The sequence below is a fragment of the Cicer arietinum genome, chromosome 8, assembly GCF_000331145.2.
Source record: "Cicer arietinum cultivar CDC Frontier isolate Library 1 chromosome 8, Cicar.CDCFrontier_v2.0, whole genome shotgun sequence".
Classification (NCBI taxonomy): domain Eukaryota; kingdom Viridiplantae; phylum Streptophyta; class Magnoliopsida; order Fabales; family Fabaceae; genus Cicer; species Cicer arietinum.
In genome coordinates this window covers 1,545,643-1,567,634 of record NC_021167.2, presented here as the reverse complement: position 1 = coordinate 1,567,634, position 21,992 = coordinate 1,545,643, and the positions used below count along the sequence as shown (strand labels likewise).

The following is a 21,992-nucleotide window of genomic DNA, read 5'->3' as shown; positions in this document are numbered from 1 at the left end:
CCCTTTGTGGAAAGATTGAAAATGACCCAAAGAGGTCAGATAACCGCTCCAAAGTTTTTTCTGAAGCAGACCTTTTGAAAGTCTGCAATAAGAAACAATGGAAGTAGAACAATGGAAGCCAGAATGTTTGATCAAGAAAGAATGGCATGTACATGTACATCTATGACATTTAAAACTTTAAAGCATAAGCAATAAAAGATAAAATAGGAAAAGCTTACAGTTTCTTTGTTGGCAGAACCATATCTACTTTGAATCTGCAAAGATGACAAACCAACCATTATGTTCCTAACTAACAGGAGAAAATTTTAAAGGACATCCAAATTTTTCTGACTCACCTTCAATGAAAAGTCAGTTACATCTAACAGAAGCAATTTGGCCTCAAAGTAGTGAGCTAAAGCCTTGGCAAGCACCTGCTGGTAAAGTTCTGTAAGATATGATGTGGAAAAGTTCTGAATTAGCTTTAAGAAAACAATATAAACACTGAATCTTATCAATTCATCCTCACAAAACATAAGATTCGAACTAACCTGCTGGCCCTGAGAGCAGAATAGTCCGGCTTGCAGGAGCAAGATTCCGAGTATATCTAGAAACCTCCGCATGCTTTAAATGGACATAGGCAGCACTTGTCAGCAACACCCGCGTCTGCTCACTGTCATCACATATACAACGAGAAGCGCCATGTCAGAACCAAAATTAATCAATTAAAAGATGTCATGGCTTAGCTTCCAGTCAATTCTACAGTTTCAACTCTGAATACACATTTAATGTTCTCAATTCATTAAAACTTAACAAAATATTCATGACACGTTTAATCACAGTGCAAGATAAACTGTGTTTATTATTATTATTATTTTTTTGTGTGGAACAAGATATACCGTGTTCATTGGAAACAATTGTCTGAAACTGAAAAATTCACGAATTAAGTGTACATTTGGATTGATGGTAAGTTTGTGAGAATTACTATATACTACGGTGATTTTAGCATTCAACAAATATGCACGACGAAAACCGAATAATTGAATTTTCATTGATATGAATACGAAAGTATATACACACAATACCAACATGAAATAACAAAAATAATCGAATGAAGCATTAATTAATCAAATAATAATTAATTTAAATAGATGTGACATTGCAAATAGGGAAAATGGAAGGAAAAAAAGAGATGAAAAAAGAATACCTGAGATAATAAGGGAAATTATCAAAAGTGACGTTACTTTCTCTGCCATCAACAATAAGTCTAAGCATTTCGTGTTCAATCTTTTCAGGAGTGATGGCGTTTGAAGAGAAAGGATTAGCTCCCCATTTTGTAACGGATTGTCCAGAAGCCAAGCCAAGTCCAACTCCAACTCCAACCCCTACGCCAAGCGCTGATATCAACATGCCTTTCTGTTCCATCTCTATTAATTTATAAATTTATCGCCCTTCCCTTTTTATCAAGTTTTTTAAATTTTTCTTTTGTTTGCAGAGAATTTCAAATTCAAAAGGAAAAACGTATAATTGAGAAGAGTGAATAATGATATCATAATAATAAAGAGTAGTGAAAAATTAGAGAGAAATGGAAGAAGGATCCCTGTCCCTTATTATGATGGATAGAATCATGGTAGTGTAATAATGTATTGAATGGATAATACGGAGAATGAAAAAAAAAAGGAAAATGTGTTGATTTGTTTGTGTGAGAAGCGAATTGAATTTTCTGTAGGTAAGGGAATGGTAATCCCTTCAGAGTTCCCGCTTTTTCTGGTAGTTCTTTCAGTTTAACTTAAATTTGAAGGACGGTATATGAGACTAGTGCTGACTCATACATGTATTCTTACGTGTCACTCTTTTAACGGTTTGTTTTTTGGTTTCACAGTTTTTTTTTCCTCCCTCACACAGGATTGGAGAGAGAGCTTTCTTTTTCTACATTCTCTTGCGTCTGGATAAAATCTCTGGATGTACGACCACTTTTTTTTTTTTTTAAATTAAAAAAAAAGCATATATTTTAGGGATTACGCGATAACAATTTTCATTTTGCTAAACACATTTTTGCCAGCACACCATTATTTGAGATTTATATAAATTTCATACCATAATAAATAAACAAAAACTGTTTAGAGACAATATTTGTCTAAAATTTACAATTTTTATAATAATTTTACTTTAACACATGATAATGTTTTATCAGAAAATATAATTATAAAATATTTTTTGAAGAGTTTAAGGAATTTATATTACCATCCCATCAAATTTCACAATGTATGAGTTTGATGAGATATTTTAGAAATTATATAACAAAATGACACAAATTTATATCCAAATGACAAAATGATAAGATATAATAAAATAAAAATATAATATTATTTTAAATTTAATTTATATGCACAGTTGATAAAAGAATTTACATTATCAGTCAATAACAATAATTAAATCAATAAAAATATATATATTTTTTTAAACTATTTATAAAAGCATCTTTATGAATGGCTGATATATTATCAGTATAAAATTTATCACATAATATGTAACAATTAAATTGTATTATTTGTTACATTGTGATGCATATTAATTAAACTCTTTAAAAGAATTATTTTCGTAAAAGGTATTTTAACCTTACTGTAAAATTCTTGAATTAAGTTTCTATTATTGAAATGTTGCCAAAAACAATTTGGAAAAGTGAAATGATTATTAGTACGAAAAGAATAGTAACAAAAATAAATGAAATACTTTGATTAATTATTTTTCTTCCTCTCACTCCATAATCTCCATAAAATAAAAAAGTAAAAGTTTGCCAGCCGCATGAATTATATTGGGTTTATATATATATATATATATATATTTCATTATTTCATTATTTTTTAAAAAATAAAACATTTTGATATATAAATTTTCATATATGATATACTAATTTATTTTTTAAAAATAATGAAATATTTTTTAACATAAAATATAATCGTTAATTTTTTTGAAAAAGAGAATATATATATATATATATATATATATTGTCCAGCGGTAAAGTATATATATTTGTACATAGCAAACATTTATGACATAGTTTTTCGCAATGTCTAGCATTTTGGTATAACATGTCACGTAACATGTGACACTTATAAAATGGTTTCTCGCTACTGCAAATAGCAGTATAATACGAGCAGAGATTCCCTTCCTGTGTGGCAAGAAATGCACGTATAATACGAGCAGAGATTCTCTTCCTGTGTGGCAAGAAATGCACCTTCTCTTTCTATTTGTCTCTCCCTTACAATAGACACTCACCTTATTTCCCTTCCTCACCTTTGTCTCTCATGGAAAAACCTAAAGTTACCAATGCCAAGTGATCCAAAGTCAGAAAATTCATTTTCAGTATAATAGTGATTCACAAAAAGGAACCCACTGTCCGAACTACACGTTGCAGCAAAGGTTTAGCAGCTAAATTTTACTACACTGTATATTCCTTAACTGGGATTTTGTACTGAGAATGCAAAACACTAAAATCATCTGGATATGTCTTACCCAACATGGCTTATCAAGACCAACAACTTATAAACAAGTAACCATCACATTGAGATACCTAAAGGAGAAAAGGAAAACTATATCTTCAGCCGTCCTTCTAGTTCATCTCTTTCAATGGTGTGAAATATGAATTGGAGAATATCCATGCATCAATCTAGTAAAACAGGCTATGTATGATTAACATTATTATTTGCTACGTCTGTTGGTTACCAAGTCTGGGTTACCTTTCCTCATCATGGCTACAAACTCCTCATAGTTAATTCTTCCATCCTGCAAGAGGTTTGGGAATTTAATATGTGTATGCAATGGACAACTAAATAATAATATACAAGAAGAAAGTAGGGTACATTGTCTGAATCAACTTCGGCAATGATCTCCTTTATTGTTTTCTCATCACCCATGTTATACTTTTTAAGGGCAGATTCCAACTCTTCCTTTGTAATGTACCTATGAAAACAGGCGCAAGAAGAAAAATCAAAGGGTGATTCAACAACTAAGGGAAGTAATACAGGTATGCTAAAAAAATATGAACAAAAAGGTAAAAAGAATATCAAGATCTTCTCATGTTTACTCACTGACATGAGAAGTTTATGTTTGCGTGGTAAGAAAGACACAAGAATAGTAAGAGCCCCCATTACTTATGTGGGTTAATTAATTTTAGATGTGTCCTGTTCTCATTCATAGCAGGACCCTGCACATTCATATATAATGAGAGAGGACTATAATAAAATAATCCGAAAAAAATAGATTACCCGCTTTTGTCGTTGTCAAAATATTCAAAAGCTTTGTACAGATGGTTCTCTCTTTCCATTCTATTCAAGTGCATGGTAGCTGTTATAAATTCAATATAATCAATGGTTCCATTTCCGTCAACATCAGCCTGCATATTAGATAGATGTTATAACAGAGAAAGAAAAACCGTCAGTGAAGTCAATAGAAGTGGTAAACTTGGAATCATATTATTAAACAGCTAAGATAGTATCCAACTATTTTCCTAGCACTCTCATATGTATTTGATTCACATTACAATATCAATGGAAAATAAGGGTATTCTATAAATGCGGCAATCAAGCATCAACCATCATGTTAATAACAAGAACAAATCAGGATTTGGATACAAATAATCAGCAAGGAGATGAACTTTGTAGAGAATAAATTTATCCATCACATGTGGTATATGCGGCATATGCAGAGAGTTAGGTACCAGAAATTAAATTCCAGTGGTTAAGCCACAAAGGTATAATTTGACAACAAGATCCGCTCACACTAGTATAGAAAAGTTTGTGTGCGTAAAACGTAATAGAGAAGTGATGGTATAAAGTATAAATATTTCAGAGACTACTCCGGTGTTATCCAATCAAAGTCATCTTGAATTCGTCTATGTGAATAGATTAACATACTGGCAGTCTGGTCCCATAAAAAGTTGGTACAATAACATAACTGCTCTACATGATAAGATTCTATGTAGTGTCTAATCCCACTTGTTTCAAGTCAAAAAATTATTAACAAGATGAAATTTTATTTACCAATCAAAGGTGTAAGCAAACAAAATAAATGAAATCTTACCGCTTCCATCAACTGTCTTACTTCAGACTCGGAAATCTTAGTACCTAGTTTGGAGAGACCATCTTTCAACTCTTCAAAAGTGATTGTTCTGCTGTTATCTGTGTCCATGGATTTGAACATTTCCTTCAAGCCAATAATCTCTTCTTCAGAAAGATTTTCAGCAATATACTGTAACAAAATAAAAGATTTTTCACATATAATCCTTGGATCCAGTTCAGTTATGAATGTTTTTTTCCCTATATATTTATTTATTTATTAATTTCTCTTTTTCAAGTAATATATTACCATTTTCAATCCTCAAGGATTTAAATATAATGGCAATTCAAGATATTTTACTAAAATCTTGATTATGATGACATTGATCTGTAACACAAAAAATGACGGTAAATTATTATTTACCTTCAGAGCTACTTTCTTTAGCTTGTTCATTGCACTGAATTGTTTCATTCGGGTTAAAACAGCAATATCAAGAGGCTTATCGGATGCTCCATCATCTCTCATCCAAGGATGGTCTGGAGTGTAGATTTAACATTTTACTATGACTGGTTGACTCAAATAACAAAACAACAAAGATCCAGCTCAAATACTCCATGCCAGATAAACTTATCAAAAGGGAAAAGAGGACAGGACTAATGAACCCATGCAGTTATATGTGAGCATGCATATGTATTAGGATTACATTATCAATATCATACTCGTGAGCAAGCCAATTACACCAAGAAGTAGCATAACCCAATCACATGAATACAAAATCGAAAGAAAGCTAGCCAATCAAGCAAGGAGGCTTTCACCTTCAAAGCAATAACTAATGACAACAAACTTGTGCATAGTTGCATACTACTCATTCAGATAAAATAGAAAATGCAATAGGTGAAAGATATCTAGTAACGCAGTTGTGTTGAGAGACAAAAGTGAGAGTACGGTGTAGATGAGGTAAGAGAGAAAAGGAAGAATGCTTTTTTGGAAGAGGTGATTTAAGTGTGTATGTGAAAATAAATGTCTATTCTCCTCTTTATCCCATTGAGTGAGACATGTTACTCTCATATCATTAACAATATCACGGATCAATCGAATGAGAAGTCACAGCTTATTTCAAAATTAATATCCTATTTCTTGCCAGTTATCTTGCCTCCCTTCACTTTGGTATCCATTCTAAAGATCAGATCTCTAAAGATATGGTTAGAGATTCATTTTGTCATAAAACAAATCAATTTTCATTTCCACAAGAAGAGTAAAACTTACTGAGGACTTCAACAGCCGAAAGTCGTTCTTTAGGGTCAGCACGCAACATCTTCTTGATCAGATCTTTAGCGCTACTTGATATGGAAGGCCAAGGATCCGATTCAAAATCAATATGTCCAAGAAGAATAGCCTCAAAGATACCCTTTTCATTTTCTTCACATAAAGGATAAGAAGAAAGTTAAGAAGGATCAGAAAGGTACACTAGTCTATAAATAATCAAGGTTAAGGTATCATAAGAAATGGAAACATAAAACCAAACTTGCACATTCAAAGCACAAACACCCTATCTAACAAAATTGAAGTTCAAAATTACTCAGAAAGGTCGCCCAGTAAACAAATGAATCTACAAGTATTTAACACCCCCAACAAACTTCATGCAGCTACACAATAATAAGTATGGGTATTAGAAAAAAACATTAAAGAAAGAAAATTTACCTGCCCAAAAGGGAGGGACACCAGAAAGGAGAATATACAAAATAACCCCAGCACTCCAAATATCAGCTTCGGGTCCATACCTTCTATGTAGCACCTCAGGAGCTACATAATATGCACTCCCAACGAGATCATTAAATACATCTCCTGTTCTCAAAAATCATGTCCACTACCATCACATAAGAAGCACCAACACAAACACCTCATACGACAGTGAAAAACACAGAAAACCAGACACGCTTCTAATTTGAAGTGCAGGTGCTATATAGTTCACCACTACTGCAATGTTTCTGGTTCCACGTTGGGAAACCTCAAACTTGAGTTCACTTGGTCGATCATGATTTTATTTGGGCAAAAAGTTGTTTGACTCTATTTGTAAAAGCAATTCTTCTCTCCAAATTGATTCCACTTGAAGCTACTCATTGTAGTTTTTACTGTTGGTAGAATCAATTCTAGTTGAAACACTTTCCATAGATATATGTAAAGATGGTATGACCCTCTCTCTTTGTGCATGTTCTGGAATTACTATCCATCAGTTAGACCGTATGACCCATTTGGTGGGAATTAAAATGTGTTTTATCACTATAATACTACTACTACTAAATAATAATAATGATATTTTACTCATATAATAATGTTCTTAGATCTGTCAAAAAATAGTAATTCTCTCAAAAAACGAGATATTTGTTACTATACTATAATATATGACTGAAATTATATAAAACATTTTAATGAAAATATATAAAGCAATTTCATATAGAAATGAAATATAATTTAAGTTTCTTTAATAATATTTTGGCTTTTTCAAAAAAAAAAAAAACACAATTAAAACCCATTTTGGTAGTTATACATCTAAAATCAATTTTGATGTAAACTATCCCATCACCATTATTTCATAAGAAACACTTTTATACTGATGTAATACTGGAGGATCTTTTTTGGGAGACAGTTAGGCCATGGTCACCCCAAAATTCCCAAAGTTTTTTAAAAAATACTAATATTCGTGGTCTTTTTTATAAAAGATATTTAAATTATAATTTTATTAACAAAAGTTGATTTATTTAGTCTATATTATGGATCAAATTATAACTTAAAGGTCTCTAATAAAAAGAATCAAATTTATAAGAAAAATTACAAACACAATTCTACCATACTTATAAAATAAACTAAAATTTTCAATCTAAATTTCAAGATGAGGGTTATGGGTTTTATCTAGAAATATAACAATCAAATCAAATGATCCAAAAAATTTAATAAAAACTAATTAAATTGATTAGATATTTCTTTTATGAATTTGAGTCCAAATTGAACCACACCAATAAATTTGACCTTTATTGATTTGAGTATAGTTTGACTTTAATTTAAAAAAAATGATCAAATATTCAAACCAAACTATTATGTTTTATCTTTTAATAATTATATATTATTTTTGCCTTTCTTGTTAATAAACTTGTTTTAATAGTATAAAAAATTTGTTTGAAAAACAAATTAAAAGCTAATTTTTAATTATTAAAAATATAAACCCAAGTTTGATCTTCTGTGTCCCTACCGACAAACCGTCAAAGTGTAAGGTTTAATTGTCAATATATTTTTATAAATTATTATAAATACTTTTATATAAAGGATAATATTATATTTTTTATTTATCTAGAGGACAATATTATATTTTTTATTAATCCATTCTTTGGATGACTTTATTTATCCGTTCTTTGGATGACTTTAATGTTTATGATCTATGGTCAAACTCCGCCACATATATCAAAATATAAATAAATTTAGGTGCAATTTATTTTGAATCAAAATTAATTCTATCGGCGTCGATTCTCTTCACGGCATAACCAAACACACCCTATAACTGGTGGGATAAGTATTTGAAAGCATTGATGAAATAGAAGTGATTAATTAATTAACTCACCGGGCTTAAAAAAAACGGAGAGGCCGAAATCAGTAGCTTTAAGAGGCGAAGTCTCTTCCTTACTAAGAAACAAGAAATTCTCCGGCTTCAAATCCCTATGCATAACTCCCATGCTATGACAATTATGAACAACAGTCACCATCTGTCCACACAACTCAGCCGCAGCACGCTCGGAGTAATGACCTTTCGCTATAATCCTATCAAAAAGTTCACCACCGGCACAGAGTTCCATGATTAGGTTAACAGAATGATGATCCTCGTAAGCACCTTTTAGCTCAACAATGTTACGGTGACCGGTGAGGTGATGCATGATCTGAACTTCACGGCGGATATCATCTAAGTCGCCGCGGTTAATGATCTTCCGCGTGGCGATGGATTTGCATGCAAACTGTTCTTTGGTGATTTTGTGAGTGACCAAATATGTGACTCCGAATTGACCGCGGCCTAATTCGCGGCCGAAAGTGTATGTGGATCGGATATCTTCCATGGGCCGGCCCAACACACGGCCCATGGTGGATGTAGGTGTGGCAGTTGGGGTGGGTTGGTTGGGGTTTAGATCTGGAGGGGGTGTAGAAATGGGATTGGAATGTGGGGGTTGGGATTCGGAATTGGAAATAGGTTCGCTTTTGCAGTTTCCCATTGAGTATGTGGAAAATGAAATATTACAATGGTGGTGTTTTAGTTGGTGCTTCTTCTCGAGCTCGAAGTGTTTTGTCGTTGTCTTGTTGAGGACGAAAAATAGGGTGTTTGTCTGAAAAAGTGAAAATGAGACTTTGATTTGATGATGACGGTTTAAAATGGACTTTGGTCACTTAAGAAGAAATACGCGTGGACTCACAAATGCTATTCACTTCACTTCATTTTTAAATGCATCGAATTCATTTCCCGTGTTTTTTTTTCTGTCAACTTTCACTTCACATTTTTTATGTTGGGCTGACAATTAAATTTTTATTTTTATTTTTATTAAAATACTTTTAATTATTTTATATCGTTTTTAAATCAATAAACAATATTTTTTGATTCAAAATAAATAATATTAAAAAAGAATATATTTATAAACAGTATTTTATGAAATATTTGTATAAGGGATAAAAGGGAAAATTTTAAAAATATATCAATTATAAATAAACTTAATAATACTACTAATTTTTTTTTATATTTTAGATAATTTTTTAAAAGAAATTAATTGCATTAAAGATGCAATCATGAAATAAAATTGTCGTCTTCTTGTAACAAATATACTCACATTTTTAAATAAATTCTTACACTGTTTTTTTTATATATATATAAAAGAAAAATAGAGGTTTTTAATATTTCGAGGCAATAGCTAACAGTTCAACACATTGAAAATTAAAATATTTCACTATTTTGAAAGTCTTGCTATAATTTTAAAAATTAAGTTCATTAATTTTAATAATTAAAAAAAAGTAAAATAAATTTTTATTCTTTATAAAATTTTAAAATTTTATTTTAGTTTTTATAATTTTTCTTACTCTTTTAGTTCTTAAATTTTTTTATTCACTTTTAATCTATATCTTGTAAAAAATTGATACTCGTAGTCATTTAAAAAATTCTTATAGAATCAAAATAGGGATTATAAGAAAAATTAGACACTAAATCTAAAATATCGTAATTTTGTAGGGACTAAAAAAAATTAACTCTCAATTTATTATATTATAAAAAAAAAAATGGAGTCACATTATTGGTAAGGCCTTGTGCAATTGGGTCAGATGCACACAATCATCACCAATATTGATTGTCAGTTTAAAGAATTTTTACAATTTTAATCAATCATAACTATTAGATCATTAATAACGTTTGACTTTTGTTACAATTATTTAAAAAGTTACATATATAATTGATCATGATATAGTGATTGTGTGAATTTTTTATACTATTAATGTATAAAAATCAAACTCTTTATAAAATTATAAATCTTAGTTATATTAAATGTTTGAAAAATAAATATGGTATATAATTAATCAAATCTAATATGAATTTGTCAAAAAAAATAATCTAATATACTTATTCAAAAAATATACTTCACTGAAAAAAAGTGTCTTACTCAACAAAAATATGAGTGTAAGAAAAAAAGAAACTAATATAAACAAGTTTTATAATATTTGAACTAAAATGAAGATTTCACCTTTTTAAATGTTTTTGACACATTTTTATATGTTAAATGAAGTTCTTATGTTTTCACAATACGCAGTTTATTTATCATTTTTCTTGATAAATTTTTAAGTTTTTTTCTTCATAAAGTATGAATAAAATATATCCGAAAATATACTTTTAGATAAAACTTTTTTTTCTTCTTAAATGTGTACTTTCAAATTGACTTTAAGGGTGAAAAGAAGCTCTAGTTAACAGGGTGAGGCCAACTTGATTGTACACCTGGTCCCTCTTAGTAGTGACCCAAATGAATGTGAGCTGGATGAAGATACCAAAGAATTTGGCTAAGGAAATAAGATCTAATGTCAAGCGTCCATCAGGATGGGTTTAACTTTATCGATTGAAAAATAGATTTTCGGTTAGAATTCCATATACTTGTTATGACATCATTTTATATATGCATACACATTAAGATTTATGTATTGTATAAAAATTTCTAGAGATAATATATGTGACAGACATTCTGTAAAAAGTTATTGAGTGGAGTAATATTTAAGTGTTAGACTAGTTTGATCCCTCTTCTAACTAAAATTGAAAACTGTGGCAGTAAAATTTTATTTTATAATAAATAACAATTTGTAGAACCAAAAAATTAACAAAATTTTTAATGACCAACTGGATATGATTTATTGGGTAAACAAAAACAACTGGACATAGTTTATGAAGATTACAATGAAAGGTAGATCAACTATTGCTACAAAAAATACTGGTAGTATATAGTTTCTTTACAGATAGTAAGTAGTATGTAATTTTTTTCTAGAGCCGCCATTAACAAATTTTAATAAACAGGGTGCTGATAAAATTTTGGAAGTCAGTGCATCCATGCTGCTTTTGTACAGTGCATCCATTGCACTTCTTGAAACATCTATTGTACAATTTCAAATAAGGTTACTGCAGCAAAGACGAGAAAGAGAACACCTCCGATATAGGAAATAACCTTCAAAAGAAATGAAAATACTGATTTTAGTTAACAGCTGTATGAGGTAATATTCCAAGTAATAGTACTATTATGTACATAATATCAAGTGTGGTCAGCAGAGTATTAAAATTTTGATATGGTTATGATAAGTTGCTCTTAATAACCTAAACCGGTAGGGAGCATGTTCACGTCATCTGTTATTATCTAGGAAAAAATAGCATGTTGATTCCGAGATAGGTTCCTCTATAGGAACGTCTAACCTGTTACGACACCATACACCTTTATCCGTATCTCTTACTTATTTTTTATATTTAACAACTTACATACATTTCCAACGTACACACAAAAACCAAAAAATACTATTTGACATCACAATTTTATATTCAATAATCATTTCCCATATTTTATATTGAAATTTTCCGCAGAAATTTCCATGACCTATATTCCATAGGTAGCCCCAATTCAAGAAAATAATTTTGTAGAACATATCTCAGCTGTTATTATGTTGCCTAAAATTGCACTTTGGTTACATTGGTTAATGAATCTACTTGATATGAAAGCATGCATCCTATAATTCCCAATATAAGAATTCTGGTTCATTTTCGAAATGGAGAAAACCAGGAAGTTGGAACTAACAAACCATAACACATCAGGAATGGACGCTACAAGTCAGAAGTTACCTTCTCTGACAAAAATGTCCCGAGTAAAGAGCCACCAAGAACGGCTAGCTGCATATAAAAGTTCGGAGAAAATAAAATCCCAAAGTTATTTATAGATGTGATAAGTAAAAAAAAAAGACAGTTATTTCAAGGAATATAAATTATACATTAAACTTTCCATGATACAGTTAAGCTTTTCCTCATATAGTCATATAGATTTTTTTCATCTTAATCTTGATTTTTTATCTTGTTGGGGGTACCAAATATAGATCATTAGGAATAAATAGCTCACCAGAACTCTTTAAGCAGTTTCAAAATTAAAATGTTAAAGAATGTTCATAAAGCACTTTAGAAATTTTTTGTTGCACTTTAGTCGGTCATTTTGGCAAATACAAATTGTACTTACTCCTGAAGAGTAATTAAATACCAATGTTAATTTCAAACAATGCATTCATTGTTACTTTCAAAGAGTAGATCACCATATTTAGAAGTTGCATCAATTCATTGCTGAAAAAGAACTAAAGGAGTTACCAAAGTTGCAACACCATGACCGGCTAGTGATCCACCTATGACTCCCAGGGGCGAAGAAGCTGCTGCAAGGGCTAAATAATAAGAGGAAAAAATATTTCAGAATCATTGAAGGTGAGTGACAAGAATCGGCATAACATGTCTTGTAATTTGGGACAAATTAAGAATTCAACAAGTTGATGGTAAACTAATACTGTACTGCTCCAAATTAACTGACATCCTAACCAGGCATACAAATCAGCTTTTGTCAATAACAACACATTTAATTTATTTATTTATTTACATATTGGTTTGTTTAATAGGGATTTTGGAGCAAGGCTTTATTATGGTTTAGAAAATGAAGCGTTTTAATCATATTTGGTCCATATAAAATAGAGTTTGTAGATCAACAATTCCAACTTTACCACTCACCAATTGTGGAGAAAAATGATTTATCACCCCACTCTGCTACAAAAACTAAGAGAAAAGTGCTGACAATTGTGCTAGCAGCAGCTAGTATCCCAGCACCATTTCCAGAAAAATCAGAAACTGCTAACTCTGCCTGGTTAAGATGGGAACCGTTGCATCGAAATCATGGAGAACACTTTCAAAGTGAAGGAAAATAAAAAACTGGGCTTAGAAAAGTACTTGTAAATCCAGCACATTATGCTGCAAAAGCTAAATATTACCTCCTTCTGTTCATCATCTGATTTTTGGCTATCACTAGATGAGGCATCCAGCAGGGTAGAGACCCCAAAGTACACCTGAAGTCAACTGAAATCTTTACCGTGTGTTTCATTTAAAAACAGAAAATGTAAAGGATAAATTTGTGTACAATAGCAAACACTAATGCAATTTTTTGTGCTAATGGTAACAACAAGATTTGAACCTATTACATCATGTAAACTATCCTAGTCCGTCACCAATTGCTCAACCTATGACACTAATGCATTTACATAAACATGAAGGTGAATTTACCAATAGGCAAACAGCAGCAATATCATCAATAGGTAAATCAGTTTCTCCAAACCTGTGCAAAGTAACCTATTAGATGAATTCTGGAGTCATTCTTAATAACTAGTAATAGTTTCTCCTAAAATGTTAGTCAGATCAGATAGTAAGATTATGCTTTCAAGTTACATGGTTTCGAACACTATAAAACATAAATCCAAAGGAAGGCACAAAAAAGAGATGATAATACTCCTAGAAAGCATGGAACTTGGTCAAACTAAAGACGTATTTGCATTACAAAGCAATCAATTGATTTATTTCTCTGCAAATGGTTAGAATGGTGTTCTGAAAAAATTGATATATCATATTATGATAAAACTGTTTCATGGTTGGTCAAAAGGTATTGAAAAACAATATTGTGAGTCATTTTTGTTGATTAAAATACAGTTTTTATTGTATGTCTCCATGTTCACTTTTCCTGTATGAATATGACCAATTCATACCACAGCAATAAATAAATCAAGGAAATAAAGAAAAAACCTGAATGGCAAGAGTTCGTCAACATAATGAAAAGTCCGTCCAAGACCGACAGAAATGACAGTCATTGCCCTGCCAGAAACAAATAAAGTAATAATAAATATTTAATGATTTGAAGATTATTGTATAATAAAAATAAATACATTGTCCAAATAATTTCCATTCATAGAAGTGGTACTGACTGTAAATGTTGACTTCTAGACACAACATAGACCTAAGATTTTGTACAAATGCATCACTTAGTCTAAGTTTCAAAATATATGAGAAGAAAATAATTGAAGTTTAGTGATATTATCCACTAGCTTACACTGTGAAGAATTTTAATTAACCAGTTTCATTGTTCTAAGTTGTGAAAATACTTTAACCACATTCCATCAACTTATCAATCATGGCGAGTAATCATAAAAAACACCTTAAAAATAAATGCAAGGATATCTAAATCACATGAAACACTAAAACATACGCAAGTGCGCCAAATGTTCCAAGGAAAACGACACCAGCTGAATTCCTAGCTGCTAACAGTGCCTGCATAAAACACCAATCACCCAAATTAAACTTATTTACAGAGCTTTCCCCCTTCATTTCATCTCATCAATAAGCAGACTCGTCAAATAAATCTTAACACAAAGGGGTTATCTTTTTTTAATAGCATGATTTCCTTTCTTCACTATTTTGCATTTAGTTTGAAAGGATTGAAAAAGAACCACTGATGCATGTACACTCACTGCAATGAAAAAAGTCTTGTCTCCCAGTTCAGAGAAAAATATCAGCAGAAAAGCCTGTGATAGAACACAAAACAAGAAGGGCCAAATTAGTCTTTGAATAACAAGGTGATTTACATTAAATTAGTCTTACTTAAAATAGTAAAAGTATAACAGAATCCACACTAAGGCCTTGTTTAAGTGCTTATTGCATAAGCACTTATCATTTAAAAGATTGTGTATGATTTATTTCTATAACAAAAGACAAAATAAAGTCAATTTGTTTTCATATCATATAAGCTATTTTTATAAACTATCCTGGATAACTTATACGGAAATCAGCTAAAAACAGTTTATGGATATGTCATAAGTTGTTTCCATAAACTCACCTAATCAATCTTACAAGTATTTTTATACTAGATAAAGTCAAATAAATCAATTCAAACATACTCTAAATTTGTGACTCGTAACCTATGAAACAAGGATATTGACACAGACACTAACACTAGGGCACACATTCGATTAGAGGTGTGGGTGCTACAAAGCTTAACTACCACCAAATAACTAACAAACAGAATCCACATTATCATTTGTAGCATATAGCTATTCATCATTTTTGTTTCATTTAAAATAAAATAATAATGATTATAGAAGTTGTGACAGGGAGATTTTCCTAACTGAAGCAAAACCTGTGCTTAAGTCACCGACATCTCCAAATATGGGAATTGAATTCAAACCAGAAGCAAAATCAGAAGCGGCAGCTGCTGGATAAGAGTCTTGGAGTGTAAGGAACGCAAAGAACAGCATAAACTTCACAAGTTCTATCGATCGATTATTATCAGCATCAGAAGAAACAATCGGCGTTGCCAAGTGACATTCACAATCGGAGTTTTCGGCAACAGAGTAATCGGAATTGTGAAGTTTAGATAATGCAGCGCGGTAAGCACGTGCGAATCCCTAGAATAAATGAACATTAAAAGCATAGAACGAAAAATCAACAGTATTGGAGTAAAATGAAGTTGTAGAGAAGTGCAGGAAATTACCGATGTACCCCGAAAAATATTACCACCAATTTGAATACGGTTGCAGCGAGGAGGAGGAAAAATGGAAGAGGAGATAAGTGAGGTGGCGAAAGATGAAGATTGGAGAGTGAAGTGAGTGTTAGAGCGAGAAGTAAAAGAAGAGGATGATGCGAATGGTTTTGGAAACGAAGGGAGTGAATGTGATTGCATTTCTACTTTTTTGTTGTTGGTAGTGGCACTAGCAATGGCACTTCCTTCTGCTTTGTTTATTGCTTTCCTCTACTATGCTCTGTTCTGCTCAGCTCCTCAATGATTCTCTCTCTGTTTCCAATATTGGATAAGCCCCGCGCCACGATTCACCAACCACCTCACCCTGCTTTTTATCTTTTTCCCTCGTAAATTAACCGTCATATTTATTGCCCTAAAACTAATCATTCTTGTACATTTGTTTCTTTTACTTACTTTTAACAATTGCCCTTCCCAAGGGCACTTACCATTTGTCTATAAATAATATAAGGTTTAGGTTAAATTTTAATTTAAAGTTAGAAATTGAAGTTTTGGTCTCTAGTTCATTTTTAATTTAAAATTTATTATTTTGTCTAATTAATTTTTAAACATAGATAGATTTTTATTCGGTAAAAACACTCAAATACTTAAAAAGAAAACTACTTTAATAATTTATCTCCGTATAAACAAAGACTTTTCACATTCATTAATTTGTTGTATTAGTTTGAACACCACACCACTATCGTGAAAATTTTAATTTATAAACTATTTAATTAGTTTAAACTTTTTTTATTACAATTAAGTTTAATTTTCCAATATAACCCAATTAATTATATATTTTACACACTCCTACTTGAGAGTGTGATCAAATGCTACTAAACATTGTTACTCTAAAATAGAAACTTGTTTAGAGACCTATCACAAACATACCTCTACATGTAAGTATTTATGATAAAAATTAAAGGTAAAACAAAATTTCAAGACATTATGATAAAAATTAAAAACAATAACCATAACAACAAAAATATAGAATATTTATATTTACTTCAATAGAATAATTAGTTGGACACCTAACATATTTTAGTCAAATTAACGTTCTTATTAATGTGGAACTAAGTTCAATACAGGTTAGAATAGTTATTCCCATCCCTGCTGTAACACTATCCACCCCACTTCCATTCCACAACAATATTAGAACAGAAAAGTTAAGCAGATTCGGCGTCTCCATCAGTTGTATGTTACTCCATTTCTTGGACTAAATTTATTGGCATATCATTGCGATACTGTTGCATCACCAAAACTGATGCTGTTGTGGAGTAATCTTGTGATGCCAACAAACCACCAACAGGTCCTAGCTCTGAAGAATCGTTTCTTTCCAGAGCACAGGTAAGTTCACCGGTTGGTCTTAGACCCACAACAAATAGGTTGCAGCAATTAAACTCACGGATAGTAGCAACGGTTTCTGCAGCATCTTTTACAATTTTCTCCCCATAGATAACAGAGTCATCATTGGTTGTTTTCAGCCTAAATTCCGCAAGGAACTCATCATCCTCTGAGATTGGTTTACTGCTAGAAGAGTCTCCAATGTCAACTCTTGTAATCTCTCCTACAATATTAGGTTCCACTAAGAATCGAACAACCACTAATCTTATTCCAGGGTGCTCGGCCATACGAGCTCCATAAGCAAGGGCTTCTCGGTCATCACCACCGCCAAAGAATAGCACAACAATGGAATAGGAAACATTACTTGCAGACACATGGCATGTACCACCAAGCCCACGATCAACAAGAATTCCAACTGAGCACGGTGCATTATCGAGTACCCTTTTGTTAACCAATCGAAAATCGCTTCTTGTAATGTCTAGTGAACCATCTAATCTTTGTTGCTTATGAAACGGAAGAATAATGACTGCGGCGCTCTTTCTCTCTGCGGTTGAACAAATGTCTTCGTGAATGTTAGCCATTGATGAGATTGCTATCATTGGCCGGACAGACACTTGGCTTAGTTGCTGGTAAGCCTCAAATGCTACAATAACATGGTCAGAATCTGCACGGGGACCTTTATTCCAAAACGGCAACCCATTTTTTCTTACCTTTTGTACCATTAGCATCGATGAGGACCTCTCGGAAAATTCTTTAAGGTGCATTGCATACACACAGAGTGCGTCGCGCTTCTGGATTCCTCTTGAAATTTCGATCAGATTTATCACCGATGGAATATTCCTTGCACCATGGAAGCAGACAAGAATCCTAAGTTGGCTGTTTGCATTTTTCCTTTCAATTGTTCTGTACTTGTAATCAGATATTCTTGCCTTTCTCTTATACACAGCCATCACAAGAGGAGTAGTCATGAAGGTAGTAAAGAGAGCCATGAGAACCATAATGGCAAAAGTCTGATCATTCAAAACCTGCAAAATGCTTACATCAGATAGCCATCAAAGTGATTGGTAGGAACACGCACCATATTAAACTAACAATAGGGAACAGTGAGAGCAAGAAAATTCAAATACCTTTCTTTCTTTACCGATGTTGAGGACAATTAATTCAACCAAGCCTTTACTATTCATCAAGAATCCCAACACTAAAGACTCATTAAAAGATACTTTACATAAAAGACATGCAACAATAGTCCCGACAATCTTCCCAAAACACGCAGTAAATGTAACAAAAATTACAAGGCCCCACGATTGCAGCCCTTGAATGGTGGCAATGTTGGTCTTCAATCCACTTGACACAAAATAGAGTGGGAGCAATAGACCAGACACAAGATCTTCTATTTTCTCTACAAGAGCACCTGCAAATGGTCCGTCTTTTGGAACCAAAATTCCGAAAACAAATGCGCCAAACATGGCATGAATTCCAATAGCATCTGTGACAAATCCAGCAGCCAGAACAGCAGCTAATGTAGCACATATGTATAACTCTTCGACCGGCTCGCCTTCATGGCATTTCTGAGCCATCCATTTGAAAATAGGAAGGACAATGAGGATCGAACAAACGACAAAACCACACCCACCTAAGAAGACCCACAGTGACACAAGTGGAGATTGGCTATTGCCTGATAAGGCGACAGCCAGAGCAAGAAGAATCCAGGCTGCTACATCATTAACTGCTGCAGCCGACATAGCCATTCTTCCAACACTGGTCGTTAGAAGTTTTAACTCAGCCAAAATACGAGCTAATACAGGAAATGCGGTTATAGACAGAGCAACACCCATATATACAACAAATGCAGAAGTATTTACATCTTTGGCAATCGTTGCTTTCAGAACAAACGATGAACCAATGCCTAGTGCAAACGGTAAGCTTATTCCAGCCGTGGCAATGGCAAGGACTCGGCCTCCAGTTTTCCGCAGAGATTTCGGATCTAACTCTACGCCGGCTAAAAATAGAAAGAAGATAAGGCCAAGGTTTGCTAGAGTATCTAATACTGTAAGACTCTTGGGTGGGAAAACTGCATTGAGATAGCTTTTATTCCGTCCAAGCGCAGATGGCCCAAGTAGTATTCCTCCCTGTCAATAAGAAATCTTAGCACACATTGCAATCATACAGTAATCTATAAAATATATACTATAATAACCCTTCCTTTTTCCTATTCAAGCTTGTGTCTAATACAAGTTGCAAAAGCCTTCATGCTTTTTTAAAAGCCAATTTGTGAGACCAAACGTGGATTTAATGAAGCATCATGTATGTTTAAATTCACTGTGGCATAGAAAGTAGTTGTGCAAACACTGCAATTTTAATTTCTCTTACAGATGTGCATATGTTGCACATATATTTCTCTAACATCTATTGCTGATTTCAGAACATTGAATTGTTTATAGTTATTTTGCATTCTACATCAAAAATTTGACTTTATAATAGTCTTGTTTCGAGTTTGGACAGGTGGAACACAGTGAAGACAGAAAACTATGAAATTATATAAAAATAGAACACTAAAGGCTCTTATTGTTGCATTGTATGCCAATTGCCTAGTAACCTAGTTTCACCAAGCTTGTATGGGAAGCATATCATGTCAGGATCAATCCCTAATGAGTTTTATTGCTCCCTCCAAGCCGGAGTTTCACTATGCATTTACTAGTTCCTATGGAAAGCCCTTATAACAAAAAAGAAAAAGGAAAATATCTTACTACTAGTGATATTGAATATTCAATTATTAATAAAGAATAACTTCATAATATTGAGTAAATACAATACTTAAACCACAAAAATAACTTACAACAATCTCTGCAATAACTCGTGGTTGCCTTAAAGGTCTAAAAAGATAGGCCAGTCCCCTTGTGACTACAAGAACAAGGCATATCTGTAAAATAGCCAAGGGAAGTGCATAATCAAGAGGGTTATCTCCCTGAAATGCACCATTAGATGTGGGTTTCATCGGCGGCGGACAAACATTTCCAGATGTAGTATTGGAAGTCATTTCAACAGTATGAATTCCACAACTAATTGTGGATTCACCTAAATTTTTTCTGCAAAAATAAGATTCGCATTATCCAGGGATCAGAAAATGATAAATCAAAGAATTAAAACACCAGGTTCAAACTCTTGTGAAAGAGAATACTAACATAACTAATAAACTAACATTTACCTATTAAAAAAAACCGATAAAATCAAGAGTAGAAAATACTCAATGACAACATGCTAGCTCCAAAAACTAAATTATGGTAATTATAAAATATCTTTTAACTATCATGAAAGCGCACATCTAAAAATAACATCACTCACTCACAAACATGAACAATTCAGATAGAGTTCACAGAGAAGATGAACAATGAAGTGATTGTTATTTATGAATTATAAAATCTTAAAGAAGTACATCAATGAGAATATACTGATACATGGCTAGGTTGTTATAATTCAGTTGAGATCCATAACATGCTTAAACTAACTTAAGTGATTCTGTTAAAATACTACTAATATATGGTGTGAAACATTTGATAATTAATCGTACAAGAGAATAGAAACATTTGAATCTGATGGATCCTTCGTATTAACCAAAGATTGATAAGAAAAAAGAGGCGCGGAATTACGACTCATCTATCTACTTGAATGTAGTGCATGATTTAATCAAGTGGAATATTCAGGTTGAAAAGTACTAGTACCAGAAAACTGAGAAAGCTTAGAGAATAATACCTGTTTAATGTCACTGGTCGGTGAAAGAAAAGGATTTGGATTCAGTTATTCAAGTGGTGACGGTGTGGTTTGGTTATAAATTGGAGTGCAGGAGAAATATAAGATCGGGATCTTCGGAATCGCAAACTCGAATATGTCAACTAGGATACGAGAGGGGCCTAGTGTATGTGGTTGACAAATTTAGAGTATCATTTATCTTATTTCCTTTCCATTTTTAATTCGCTGCACTAATCGCAAACTCAAATATGTCAACTATGATCATTTATCTTATCATTAAATTTTTCTATGAAAAATCATAATAAATTAAAAAAAATAAAACTCAAAAGTTTTGATAGTATTAAATCTATAATTTAATCATAATTGTTGATTAAAATCATGTCATTCAACTATTTATCAAATAATCTGATAATACTAAAATATATCAATTTATAAATATATCATAAAAGTTCCGTTATAATGTTTATAAAGTTATTTTTCTTTCATTTCATTATTTTATTTTTTATTATATTTACAAAATTGTATTTTAAAAATATTGTGTAGAAATAATATATAATTATTATTCTTTTGATAAAAAAATTTAATTTAATTGTTAAGGCTATTCGACAAAAAAAAATCTTTTTTATATGGTGAATTTTATTTTGTTGTTATAATTGAAACATTTTTTTTAATGATATATACAAGTTTATAGTATTTTCTACTAAAATATAAATTATTAATCCCCTATTGAATATATATATC

At 31.9% G+C, this 21,992-nt stretch overlaps 4 protein-coding genes across 6 annotated transcripts in view; all 4 read right to left on the bottom strand.

Annotated features, from left to right (window-relative positions):
- LOC101512789 (uncharacterized) overlaps nucleotides 1–1,914 on the bottom strand; it is a 6,991-nt gene extending 5,077 nt beyond the window's left edge. For both annotated transcript variants that reach the window (XM_004511484.4, XM_004511485.4), the window contains exons 1-5: nucleotides 1,184–1,914; nucleotides 528–649; nucleotides 336–424; nucleotides 219–254; nucleotides 1–82 (exon numbers count right to left, since the gene is read on the bottom strand). In XM_004511484.4, coding sequence (XP_004511541.1) covers nucleotides 1–82; nucleotides 219–254; nucleotides 336–424; nucleotides 528–649; nucleotides 1,184–1,401 — 547 coding nt within the window. In that variant the 5' untranslated portion in view covers nucleotides 1,402–1,914. The remainder of the gene's footprint in view (nucleotides 83–218; nucleotides 255–335; nucleotides 425–527; nucleotides 650–1,183) is intronic.
- Nucleotides 1,915–3,314: 1,400 nt separating this feature from the next.
- On the bottom strand, nucleotides 3,315–9,473 carry LOC101512470 (calcium-dependent protein kinase 1-like). Its single transcript, XM_004511483.4, has 8 exons — nucleotides 8,648–9,473; nucleotides 6,736–6,879; nucleotides 6,301–6,453; nucleotides 5,458–5,570; nucleotides 5,059–5,226; nucleotides 4,245–4,372; nucleotides 3,840–3,939; nucleotides 3,315–3,762 (listed from the first exon to the last, which is right to left on the bottom strand). The coding sequence occupies exons 1-8, from the start codon at nucleotides 9,285–9,287 to the stop codon at nucleotides 3,679–3,681; spliced, it is 1,530 nt and encodes a 509-aa protein (XP_004511540.1). The 5' UTR covers nucleotides 9,288–9,473; the 3' UTR covers nucleotides 3,315–3,678.
- Nucleotides 9,474–11,420: 1,947 nt separating this feature from the next.
- On the bottom strand, nucleotides 11,421–16,494 carry LOC101512145 (GDT1-like protein 1, chloroplastic). 2 transcript variants are annotated; one of them, XM_073364321.1, is made up of 11 exons: nucleotides 16,137–16,491; nucleotides 15,772–16,050; nucleotides 15,118–15,171; nucleotides 14,856–14,917; nucleotides 14,396–14,464; nucleotides 13,883–13,934; nucleotides 13,594–13,668; nucleotides 13,337–13,466; nucleotides 12,929–12,999; nucleotides 12,419–12,466; nucleotides 11,421–11,756 (listed from the first exon to the last, which is right to left on the bottom strand). In XM_073364321.1, the coding sequence occupies exons 1-11, from the start codon at nucleotides 16,323–16,325 to the stop codon at nucleotides 11,685–11,687; spliced, it is 1,101 nt and encodes a 366-aa protein (XP_073220422.1). In that variant the 5' UTR covers nucleotides 16,326–16,491; the 3' UTR covers nucleotides 11,421–11,684. The 2 variants fall into 2 exon arrangements, with proteins under 2 accessions (XP_073220422.1, XP_073220423.1); XM_073364322.1 differs by lacking the exons at nucleotides 13,337–13,466; nucleotides 13,883–13,934 and having other exon boundaries at nucleotides 16,137–16,494.
- Nucleotides 16,495–17,134: 640 nt separating this feature from the next.
- Nucleotides 17,135–21,437, bottom strand: LOC101511832 (cation/H(+) antiporter 18). The gene is made up of 4 exons (XM_004511481.3): nucleotides 21,255–21,437; nucleotides 20,341–20,590; nucleotides 18,632–19,633; nucleotides 17,135–18,529 (listed from the first exon to the last, which is right to left on the bottom strand). The coding sequence occupies exons 2-4, from the start codon at nucleotides 20,539–20,541 to the stop codon at nucleotides 17,360–17,362; spliced, it is 2,373 nt and encodes a 790-aa protein (XP_004511538.2). The 5' UTR covers nucleotides 20,542–20,590; nucleotides 21,255–21,437; the 3' UTR covers nucleotides 17,135–17,359.
- Nucleotides 21,438–21,992: the final 555 nt, after the last annotated feature.